This window comes from Colobus angolensis, unplaced genomic scaffold, assembly GCF_000951035.1.
Source record: "Colobus angolensis palliatus isolate OR3802 unplaced genomic scaffold, Cang.pa_1.0 Scaffold83, whole genome shotgun sequence".
NCBI classification, from domain to species: domain Eukaryota; kingdom Metazoa; phylum Chordata; class Mammalia; order Primates; family Cercopithecidae; genus Colobus; species Colobus angolensis.
In genome coordinates, this window is record NW_012122154.1 from 2,972,327 (window position 1) to 2,984,380 (window position 12,054).

The window sequence follows — 12,054 nt, forward strand, 5'->3', positions numbered from 1 at the left end:
AGAGATTCCGTCATTGCACTCCAGCCTTGGCAACAAGAGCCAAATTCTGTCTCAAAACAAACAAAAAAAAAATTAGCCTGACATAGTTGTGTGCCTGTGGTCCCAGCTACTCAGAAGGCTGAGGTAGGAGGATCACTAGAGCCCAGGATGTGGAGGTTGTAGTGAGCTGTGATGGCGCCACTGCACTCCAGCCTGGGAGACTGAGTGAGACCCTGTCTCTAAAAAAAAAAACGGGAGAAGAAAATGCATAGATTATACAACACAAAAAGTGAACCCTAATATAAACCACTAATTAATAATAATATACCAATATTGGTTCATCAATTGCAACAAATATAATGTAAGACGTTAATAATGAGGAAACTGAGGTAGAGGACAGTACATGGAAACTCTGTACTCTTGCTCGTTTTCTGTAAACCTAAAACTACCCTAAAAAATAAAGCTATTAATTGTTTCTTTAAAATTAAGATAAAAAGGTGGGTTTTTTTTGTTTTTTGTTTTTGAAACGGAGTCTCGCTCTGCCACCCAGGTTGGAGTGCAGTGGCACGATCTCGGCTCACTGCAAGCTCCGCCTCCCAGGTTCACATCATTCTCCTGCCTCAGCCTCCCGAGTAGCTGGGACTACAGGCACCCGCCACCAGGCCCGGCTAATTTTTTGTATTTTCAGTAGAGACAGGGTTTCACCATGTTAGCCAGGATGGTCTCAATCTCCTGACCTCGTGATCCACCCTCCTCGGCCTCCCAAAGTGCTGGGATTACAGGCATGAGCCACCGTGCCCAGCCAAGAAAAAGTTTTTTAAATTGGGACGAGGATAAAATCCATGTTAGGATAAAGGTTAGAAATAGGCTAGGCATTGGTTTTGGGGCGCCCTCTCTGGCCCTTCACTCATATCCTTTTCATGCCATCCTGGGATGCACAGACCCAGGGCAGCCTTTGTCCTTATATCTAGGCCTCCACTGGCCGAGTGGCAGCTCAAATTGTGGATTTATCTATAGCTCATGGAGCAGGGCAATGGGTCTGTCTACACCCACAAAGAGCTCCAGGCTAGGGTTCCCCAGGCCACACCCAGCAGGAGGCACACCAGGCCCTGCCCAGACAGGCCACTCATTCTGATGGGCCAGAGATGGGCTGGAAGAGGCCAACCCTGCTGACCATCCCAGCCTCCTGGAGGCTTGTCAGAGGACCCCAGCTTCCAAGGACAAGAAGGAATAGAGAAGTTGCTGCCTTTGTGTCTTCTCTCTGGCCCACTCATTCCTCTGCTTCTACCCAAAGTGCCTGTCTCCAACCATCCAGTCTGGCTTTACCTCCACTCTTGCTGTACTCCAGGTGGTTTTGCTGCTCGCCTTGCAGGGAGGGGTAGACTGAGTTTCCTCCCTGACTCCTCATGACTTTGGCCCTCCATTCCCAGATGAAACCTCACTCAGTGGCAGGAGGAATTACTCATAGGAATAGAATAGAGTGAATGAGAGAGTGTTGGGAGCCAGAGGTTGTCAGGGTTGCTAGGTCTGTACCAGAGATGGTGAAATCCAGGGGTGAGGGAAACTGCCCTGGATAGGGAGGCAAGATCTGCTGTTAACTTGCTCAATGACTCTGGACTAGCCCGGGCGCTTTTACTCCTCTCTGGATCACAGTTTCCTCATCTCCAAAATGAGTGACGTTCTGATGCTGATGTAGGGTTTAGGGAGGCTCCAAGGGGTTGGGTTGGGGTTGAGGAGTTTCGCCTTCCTGAGATCTCCATCCTGGACCATCCTGCAGAGAGGCCGGGAATGCCCCAGAGCTGAGGCCAGGGGCAAGCCAGCGGGAGACAGAGACTCACCTGCTTGGGGTGGAAGTTGCCGTTGCGGTCGCAGTTGGGGATGGGAATGATGTAGAGGTCCTCGTGGGTGCGGCTCTGTGAAGCGGCCAGCCGCTCCAGGGCCCGGTGCAGTTCGCTCTGGCAGGAGCCCTGGGGCTGGAGGAGGGAAGAACAAAATTGCTCAGCAGAAGGAAGAGAGGCAGGAGGCCCAGGCCTGGGGTCACAGCTAAGTGGGAACTAAAGGCCCCAAAAGGAGGCCCGAGCCCCGGGGGCTGGGCAGGACCCAGTGAGGTGAAGAGAGGGGCCTGGGTCCAGAGGACACAGTGGGGAGGGTAGACACATGAAGGAAAGGGTCTCGAGCCAAAGAGCTTCTTCAAAGGAGGGGTGGGAAGTGAGGGGACACTGTGGGGAAAGGGGCTGTGGGAACCTATGCAGAAAGCCAGGGAGGGGGTGATTTCTATGCAGAAGGGACAGATAAAACTTACAACTGACAACTTGTAAGACCTTCAGAAGGGACATTAGCCAGACCCTGAAGCAGGGTCCCCAGGCCCCCTGCTATGGCCAGCATTTATCCTTCGGTTACTGAGAAGGTCTGGGGTAAGGAATCCAAAAAATACCAAGAAACCCCAGGGCACTTTGGGCAACTGCTTTTTACCAATCAGTATAGAAGTTTTTAAGTATTTAATAATACTGAATAGGCCAGGCGCGGTGGCTCAAGCCTGTAATCCCAGCACTTTGGGAGGCCGAGACGGGCGGATCACGAGGTCAGGAGATCGAGACCATCCTGGCTACCACCGTGAAACCCCGTCTCTACTAAAAATACAAAAAACTAGCCGGGCGAGGTGGCGGGCGCCTGTAGTCCCAGCTACTCCGGAGGCTGAGGCAGGAGAATGGCGTAAACCCGGGAGGCGGAGCTTGCAGTGAGCTGAGATCCGGCCACCGCACTCCAGCCTGGGCGACAGAGCAAGACTCCGTCTCAAAAAAAAAAATAAAATAATAATAATAATAATAATAATAATAATACTGAATAGTATTTTCAGTATTTTTCAGTATTTAATAATCACTTAAGCAGTCCCGATGGATATAACTGATGGGCAGGAAAGGAATCCCAAGGAAGGGAATGAGTGCTTTCTCTGGGTCCTGATGACTCACACTAGTTTTACTCTGCACACGGTAGTCACCCTAGAATGTGTGCTGAATGAACACGCCACAGATCTGGTGATGATGGTGTATTTGTGTGTGCGTGCTTGGGGGCGAGGGGCGTGTGTGTGTGTGTGTGTGTGTGTGTGTGTCTATGCACATGCACATTTGTGCATTGGAGGTCCTTACCACAGGCCGGGCATCCTCCCGGGGCGCCCCATTGACCTTCATCTTGCCCCCACTGGTGCTCCGGTCTCGAATTTTGGCGAAGTGTTTCTGCAGGCACCTGCGGTCATGGGCACTGCAGGGGCTGAAGCTGTTGTTGGGGTGGTCGCCCTCATCCTTGTCTGCATTCAGGTCACGATAAGGAGAGGTCAGCACCGGAAGAGGTCAGAGCATCACACCAACCCAGTTTCCCACCCATGTTCTCCTTCCTGGGGATTCTCCAGCTTGGAGCTGGAGAAGAGCAGGGGACCTGGGGAGCAGGAAGAAACAAAAGCAGCCCCCTACCTCCTCCCCTCTCCTCTGGATCTCTCAGAATATACCTCTTGAAGTCCTTGACTTGTCCCTCACCCCACCCAGGCCAGTGCTCAGATGAGTCACCAGCTGCAGCTGCCCAGATGGCAGGAGGGTCCCCTGGGCCCTGCAGGGAGGTCTGAGGCAGGCAGGGGGGGCCCCTGCTGGATCCTGTCCCCTTTCCATTCAGCTCCTCCCACCATCCCCCTCTCCATCTGATCGTTCTCCCTGTCGCCTTTCCTGATTTTTTCGGTGGCTGGCTGAGCCAGCCAGGGGATCCCCAGGGCTGTGGGCTCTGCTCACCCTCTTCCAAATGGCCAGAATCAGAGTTTCCATGAGCAATGAGAACTCTAGCCCAAAAGGCTCTCCCCATTGGCTGGGTGGGAGAGAGTGGGAGTTAGTGTATCCGCCTGCATGAGGAAGAGTGAGTGTGTGTTTGTGTGTGTGTGTGTGTGTGTGTAATACAACGTGTGTGGCCCCAGGACCACAAGAACAGCCTCACACATTCCTTCAGTCCCCCACCTGGAAGTTTCCCTTCTTAGACTTCAGACTCCATCCAAAGTCCATAGGGGTTGCCCAGAACCAGGGCACCGGGGATCTGGAGACAGGAGTGATGAGGCTGGACCTTCAACCCCGCTGTGGGATCTCCTGAAGGCCCTATCTGAGCTCAAGAAAAACTTCATCTAAATAGGGCATTGTGGCTCATGCCTGTAATCCCAACACTTTGGGAGGCTGAGAAAGGAAGATTACTTAAGGCCAGAGTTTGAGACCAGCCTAGGCAACATGGCAAGGCCCCATCTTTACAAAAAATTTTTAAATTAACCGGGTATGGTGGCATGTGCCTGTAGTCCTAGCTACTCAGGAGGCTGAGGCAGGAGCATCACTTGAACCCAGGAATGCCAGGTTAACAGTGAGCTATGATCACACCACTGCACTCCAGCCTGGGTGACAGAGCAAGACCCCGGCTCTTTAAAAATAAAATAAAATACATTTTTTAAAAAAAGAAAAACCCCATGCTCGAGTCCCAGAACTGTAACCACTGCTCCTCCCTCCAGGCAGTCAGAACCAGATTACAGGGCGAGCTGGAGAAAGAGGCTGAAAGACCTCTCTGCAGATCAGAGCCACTTCTGAAATGCTCAGGCTTGGCAGCTCTCTGCCGGCCTGAGTGCAAAGCCCCTGCCAGCATTCCAGATGTTGGCAGCCGGACAGGAGGTTACATCTGGTTTGCGTCAGGATTTTTTTTTCCTGAGGAGTTAGCAGGTTCCTCCATGCGTGGCAGCGATCCCAGAGCTGCCTCTGGGTCAAATGGTATTTTTCTGCCTAGCCAAAGTTTGGGGGTTGGTTCTCTTTTCATTCTCCTAGTTTGGGGGGTGTAGGGAGAAATATGTGGATAAAAGCAAACAAGGCAAGGAGGAATCGAACCAGAAAGTCTTTGTCAATAACCTTCCACACCAAAGGTTATTAATAAAATTGGATGGAAGAAGATTTTTGTCATGGTGGAGGGCTGGCTTAGAAAGAGGAATAAAAGGAAAGAAATAAATAGAGAAGACAGATATAATCCATCCTTCTGCGCATTTAAAATCCCAAGGACAGTCCAGAGGGGACTCCAGTCCTACATCAAGTTCCTAAGAGTCAATCAAAGAGAAGACACTATAGCAAGACCCCCCGGCCAAGGTAGACAGCAAAAGAAGAAGCATAAACTTCAGAAGATGAGGATTGTGCCAAGGAGCCCATAAGAAGATGGATCCTGAGCCCTCAGTTAGGAACCAGAGAAAGATCTGGGATCCAGGCCCTTCCTTGGAGACCCTCCCAAGGAATTCCTCCAGCCAAAGAAACCTAAGCTGGCCCAGTGATCACCTCCCTCCATGCCTCCACCTTGCACAAAGCCATAAGGCTTGAGGATGGAGTCACAGTGTTTCAGGGGTATAAGCTGGAGCTGCGGAGTGGAGAGAAAGAGGAAATGGAAGACCTCAAAGGATTAGAACCAGGCTGGGTGCTCACACCTGTAATCCCAGTGCTTTGAGAGGCCGAGGTAGGAGGATCACTTGAGGCCAGGAGTTCAAGACTAACGTGGTCAACATAGCAAGACCCTGTCTCTACCAAAAAAAAAAAAAGTAGCCAGACGTGGTAGCACATGCCTGTGGTCCTAACTACTTAGAAGACTGAGGTGGGAGGATCACTTGACCCCAGTACATCAAGGCTACAGTGAGCTATGATTGCGCCACTGCACTCCAGCCTGGGTAACACAGCGAGACCCTGTCTCTTAAAACAAAAACAAACAAACAAAAAAAAATTCAAGAATTAAAGAATCAGAACCAAATGTCAGAAGGACAGAGGCTGAGCTGAGATATGAACAAAGGCCCCACCATGTTACTTAGGTACGACTGGAGGAGATCACGTGGACTTGTTTGCCACAGCCCAGGACACTAACACCTGGGGGCACCCTTCCAACCTGGAAAGCCTTTGTTTTTCCTGAGTTTGCTTTCTTGTAATGACCACAAAAGAAAGTACTAGGGGCCAGCCAGGGTGGCTCACGCCTGTAATCCCAACACTTTGGAAGGCAGAGATAGGTGGATCGCTTGAGCTCAGGAGTTCAAGACCAGCCTAGGAAACATAGTGAAACCCTATCTCCACAAAAAATTAGCCTGGTGCAGTGATGCACATGTGTAATCCCACCTACCTGGGAGGCTGAGGTGGGAGGATCACCTGAGCCCAGGAGGTCGAGGCTGCAGTGAGCAGTGATCAAGCCACTGCACTTCAGCCTGTGCAACAAGTCAGACCCTGTCTCAATTTTTTAAAAAAGCAAGCACTATTTTGTACAGTGATTCATTCCTCTCAGTAAATGGGCAGAATATTCTTTGGTTCAAGGAGTGAGGAAGGTTTTTCAGGAGTTCCAGGAGCGGGGAAGAGTTTTCAGGAGTGAGCTCCCACCCTGGAGGTGTGGAGCATTAGGGTAGCAGCAGCCTCAAAAATCTCAAGAGATATGGAATAGAAGCATGACCACAACTATGCTTTCCATGTTGAGTTTCTTCTCTCTCTCTTTTTTTAAGAGACAGGGTCTCACTACATTGCCCAGGCTGGTCTCAAACTCCTGGCCTCAAGTGATCCTCCTACCTAGACTTCCCAAAGTGCTAGGATTACAGGTGTGAGCCACAGTGCTGAGTTTGTATGAGTCAAAGTTCACAAACAACTAACCCTCAGAGGATTGTTAATGAATATTTGGGATGTTTACCACCAAGGAGGATTAGGTATGCTCATTGAAGCCTAGGGCTGCATGGGGCACAGGGTGAGCCCACAGGCATGGCTCATACTCTTGGGTTAGTGCGGCCCCATGTCACACCAGGGGTGACCTGGGAAAAGCTGAGCCAGCAGCCTGCCTGGCTTCTCCCTTGTTAGGTTCCCCATTAGCCATCCTACTTATCCCAGTTCTTGTCTACACGGAGTAGAACCCACCAGATAGGGAGAGTAGCTCCCTCCCTAGTCGCATGGGAACACAGGGTAAATCTGTATTTGCCTACTCACACACAGACAGGCTGGGGCTCAAGAATCGCAAATGTATACAAACAATCACGTGTCCAGACACACACTCATCCACATGTGCCTTACCCACATGCACTTGGGCACTCTGACCCTGCCCTGGTCAGAGACAGAGCCAGGACAGGGCATGCTGACTTCAACAGCTTCTCTGCACCGTGGTTTGTTGACTTTCCATGTAATCTGTAACTTTTCCTTGCCCAACCCTGCTTAACTGGCAGACTGAAGAGCCACCCCAGGATCCACCCCTAAGCACTAGGTTTTTGTGGGGGTAAGGGTTACAGCATTGAGTCTCTTGATAACATTAACCTTCTCATCTCCAAAACTGGCTAAATACTTGCTATTTTCCAGCCACCTGGTGCCACTCATCCTGGTAGTGCCCTCTGGAGAAATTCCAGTGCCTGTGGGTTCCCCTCTGAGCAGGAGTGGAGTCAGACCTATTCCCCTGAAAAGTCTGACCTCCAAAAAGCTTGTTTGGGAGATGGGACTTCCAAGCAGGCTTGGTCCTCCTACAGCCCCCAGCTTGGAGCTAAGCCAGCTGACATCTGGCTATAGGGGAAACCTCGGTCTTTGCTCCAGCAGCAGAGGAAGGGAAGGTGTCAGAGAGAGAAGAGGCCACACAGCTTTGGCACCACCGGCTGCAAAGTTTGTGGCAAAAGTCAGAGGATTTCCTCTTTCCTGTTGCCTGATTTTACCCTCACGATTTCTCCCCAACACCACCCCCTGGCCCCTGAGAGACACCTAGGCTATGTACTGTGTGGACCCATCCATCCCAACCAGAAATTTCAGCTGTGATCCAGAGGGTCACCCACCTGTCCTGCTAGAAAGGTCTTTTCCCTCTTCCCCTAGACTCTGGCTGGAGAAGCCAAGACCACTGGTGCTGGGTACCAGGCCCTTTCTCTGAGGTCTGGCTCAAGGGGTATCCCCCCAACAGCTGTGTCATGCTGCCAGCCTCAGAATAAAAAGTCAGATAAGGCAACTTGGCCTGTTCTTCCCATGGTGACAGCAGCAAAATGCACCAAAGGCCACCCCACCCCTCTCAATTCCCCTGAATGTTGCCCCAAATTTGCTCCCTTGTCCTACTGTTTCCCTAAGTCCTACCATTGGCTTCTTCTTCATCACCGTCTTCATCATCACTTCAATTTATTGAGCTCTTACCCCACGCCAGACACCCCAACACCGTGAGGCACGTCCTGTTGCCCTCCCCACTTTACAAATTAGGAAACTGAAGTAGACTTGGTGGAAGGGGAGGAGGAGAGACTTAGCTCTGCAGCACTCTGTTTTTAAGTGGAAAGACTCCTGATATCCGAGGCACCAATACTGCTGGCTTTGCCAGTACTAAATTAAAAATGGGAAGCGGCCATGCTCCTCCCTCCCCCTCCCCACAAGGCACAGAATTTCTGGGAATGCCCTTGTTCCCATGACATAACTGGATTCCCAGTACTGAAGTAGGGGGGCAGTATTTGCTGCATTGACTAAAAATTAACCCAGCCTGCCTGTTCCCTAACCCTGTCCCAAAGGGACTGAGAGTCCAGCTTAGGAACTCCCTGTCCAAACGCTGATCTTTCCGCTGTCCACTCCCCCAGATTCCATGAGTCGAGGATCAGTACCAAGATGGAGAGTTGTGGACTTTTGACGCACATACCCCGCCTCATCTCTGATGGCCTCAGTGGTGTTAAGCCACAACCTGGCCAGTTCATGGAAAGCTGAGACAGGAGGGCAGGCGGGGATGGCTGGAGATGGAAAGGGGAGATCTGACCCTGGGGCAAACAAGAGGCAGCTGGACCATAGCAGCCAAAGAAGGAGGCATGCCAAGTGGCCAGCCTCCCCCAGCCACCTGCTGACACTCAGCCCCAAAAGGAAAAGGCAGAAAGAATAGACGGGTACCCTCGATCAAGCTATTCGCAGGCCAGTGGGCCCAATCCTTGGGACCTAAAGCAGACAGTGGCCTACTGACTGTGTAAGGCTAAAAAGATGGGTGGGTAGGGGCTTGGTCACCTTATCTCACCCACAGACCCTGCAGGGCTGCAGCAGAACTCTAGAGAGTGCCTTTTACATGGTGCCATGTGGCCCAGGTCACAGCAAGGAATTACTTCTATGATGACTAGGAGGTGTGGGAGGGCACAGGCATAGCTTGCTCAGTAGGTACCTCCAGGCTTCCCCTGTCTCTCTCCAGATACCTGCATCCATTGCATGGCTGGAGGATAAGGCAAGGAGGAAAGGAGGAGGGGCATTACAGACCTCGGCTGTGTCATCCAAAGGGGACCTAAAGCCGCCCCATTCCAAGACACTGTTGTTTGTTTGTTTGTTTGTTTTTTAGACGGAATCTCGCTCTGTCACCCAGGCAAAAGCACAGTGGCGCAATCTTGGTTCACTGCAACCTCCACCTCCCAGGTTCAAGTGATTCTCCTGCCTCAGCCTCCCGAGTAGCTGGGACCACAGGCGGGTACCACCATGCCCAGCAAATTTTTGTATTTTTAGTTGAGACGGGGTTTCACCATGTTGACCAGGCCTCAAACTCCTGACCTCACGTGATTCACCCTCCTCAGCCTCCCAAAGTACTGAGATTACAGGCGTGAGCCACTGCGCCCAGTCTACCCCTTTTTTTTTTTTTTTTTTTTTACGAAATAGAGAAATAGAGTCGCCCAGGCTGGAATGCAATCATGTGATCATAGCTCATTGTAACCTTGAGCTTCCCATCTCAGACTCCCAAGTAGCTGGGACTACAGGCATGAGCCACTGCAGTTGGCTAATTTTTTTTTTTTTTTTTTTTTTGTAGACATGGGGGTCTGGCTATATTGCTCAGGCTGGTCTCAAACTCCTGGCCTCAAGTCATTTTCTCAAAGTACTGGGATTACAAGCATGAACCTCCACACTCAGCCCCTAGACACTCCTGGAGGCCAGTTTGCATTACATCCAGAGGACAACCACAGACTTTTCATGCCATGCCCTCCCCAAACCCCTAGGGGATCTTATTTTCCTCCACTACAGGATGGAGTATTCCTACCCAACCAGAGGATGAGGTATTCCTACGCAGCCCTTTGAGGGCTCTTCTGTCTTGCATTCAAAGTGCTGAGAGAGGAGGAGGCTAGCAGCCATCCTTATCTGGTGTCAGATACCCTCTGGCTGGTGGAGGATGGAAATTCAAAGGGAACGTGACCTTGTTGGACCCTGAGAACCCAAGGGCTCAGCCTTGCTCCCCAGTCTCAGTACCCCTCCTCTACCACTGCCTCCGGCATCTCTGCCCCAAGATTAGCAACTTTCTCCCCCAGGATCCCCCTTCCCAGATATGCGGGGTGCCAGGCTGGCATTTCTTCTAGAATGTTTTCTGCTGACCCATCTCTCCCTACCCAAGGGCAGGAAGGGCAGAGAGGCCCAAGGCCCAGACCCCTGGAGTCCACCTCCTTCCTGTTTTCCCTGCATCCTGCTCTCCTCGGCTGACAAGCTGCAGAGGATTGAGGAAGTAGAGGGTTTGGGACCCAGGACAGGAAGCTTGGGGCTGGAGTCCCAGTATCCGGACTGCAACAATGGAAGCTTCAAGCACCAGGAAAAGAGACAGAGACAGACAGAGGCACAGGAGAGCAAAACAGAGTCAGAGATGGAAGGAGAAACAGAGGCATAGATACAGAAAGGCAGACAGAGAGATTCCCAAAGTAACAGAGAAAGACAGAAACAGTAACAGAGACACAGAGAAAGAGCAACAGAAAGAGAGGAAGAGAAGAAAAGCAACTGAAACAGAAACACAGAATAAAGTGGAGAAAGAAAGGCATGATGAGCAGAAGACACTGAGGAAAACAGAACTGGAGAGCATGACTAGTGAACTAGAGGCTGAGAGACAAATCAGGAAGAACAAAAGAGCAAGAGAAAGAAGGAAAAGAGACTAAGAGTCTAAGAAGAAACTGAGAAAGGTTCACTGAGAAACAAAAAAAAGAAAGTGTAAGAATGAGGTTAGGGCAAGGGCCTTCTCAGTCTCTCTCTCTCTCTCTCTCTCTCTCTGTTTTTCTCCCCTGGCCCCCCCATCCACTTCTCTATTCCCTAACCCCCACACATGAGGTTTCTGCAGCTCTAGGCTGGGAGCCAAGACTTTTCTGCCACCTCAAATCATACCTGCCTGCAGAAAAGAACACGGGGCCTGAATACCAGGGCAGGCAGAGGTGCCCAGGCCTGGCAGAGGGACCCCTGTCTTCTCACTGCCTCTCAAACAACAAGGTGACCTGGTTCCGGGCTTTGGGGAAGGGCAAGTCTAATGCCCCTCACTGCCAAAGTCCCTCTAATTTGTATGTCCCACTCCACCACTGGACCATGTAAAAAAAAAAAAAGTTCAGGCTCTAGCTCCCCAGACCACTGGGATTTCACCCTCGGCCTGGATCAGGAACAGAAAGCTTTCCCCCCCTCCCCCATCCTCCCCAACACACACCCCACCACCATCCTCCAGTTCTCTGGCCCTAGACAGCTGACTTAACTGGACCTTAGTCTGCCACTCTTGCACCAGCAGCCAGGCCTCCCACTGGGACCCCCTTATCAAATAGACAGTCCTTGGAGGTTTGAGATGGAGCGATGGGACAGTCTCCCTTGGTGATGGCAACAGGCTGCTAGGGACTCGGTAGCAGTTTCCTTGGTGAGCCCGTCCCATGCCAGTCGGGCCCTGCCACGTACCTGCCTTCTCTTCAACTCACGGGGGATTTTTAAGGGCCTTCCAGGGCGGCTGGAATGGGGAAGAAGCCTCTGGGAAGGGAGCGCACTCAGGAGGGAACTGGGAGGCCAGGGGTACCTTACCAGAGGGCTGCAGGCTTTCCTGGATAGCCTCGATCTCCGCCAGCTCCATGCACACGCCTTGCCCGTGCATCAGTGTGTGCAGGGGCTTCTCCACCCCCCGGGGCGGGTAGCAGCGCAGGCCCGAGCCGCAGCGGGGGGTGTACACCCCGCAGGGCATCCCCAAGCCCAGGGCGCAAGTGGCGCAACAGCCGCAGCCGGGCTCTCGCACCAGCTCCTCGCAGCCCACGGGGGGGCGGCAGCGCGCCAGCTTCTCCTCGGAGCAGGGCGGGCAGTGGATGGCTTCGTCGGCCAG

General features: G+C 51.9%; 1 protein-coding gene across 1 annotated transcript in view; it reads right to left on the reverse strand.

Annotated features, from left to right (window-relative positions):
• Positions 1–12,054, reverse strand: part of IGFBP4 (insulin-like growth factor binding protein 4) — a gene marked incomplete at its 5' end in the record, with an annotated part of 14,678 nt that extends 2,624 nt beyond the window's left edge. The window contains 3 exons of the mRNA XM_011929951.1: positions 1,818–1,952; positions 3,126–3,283; positions 11,763–12,054. Coding sequence (XP_011785341.1) covers positions 1,818–1,952; positions 3,126–3,283; positions 11,763–12,054 — 585 coding nt within the window. The remainder of the gene's footprint in view (positions 1–1,817; positions 1,953–3,125; positions 3,284–11,762) is intronic.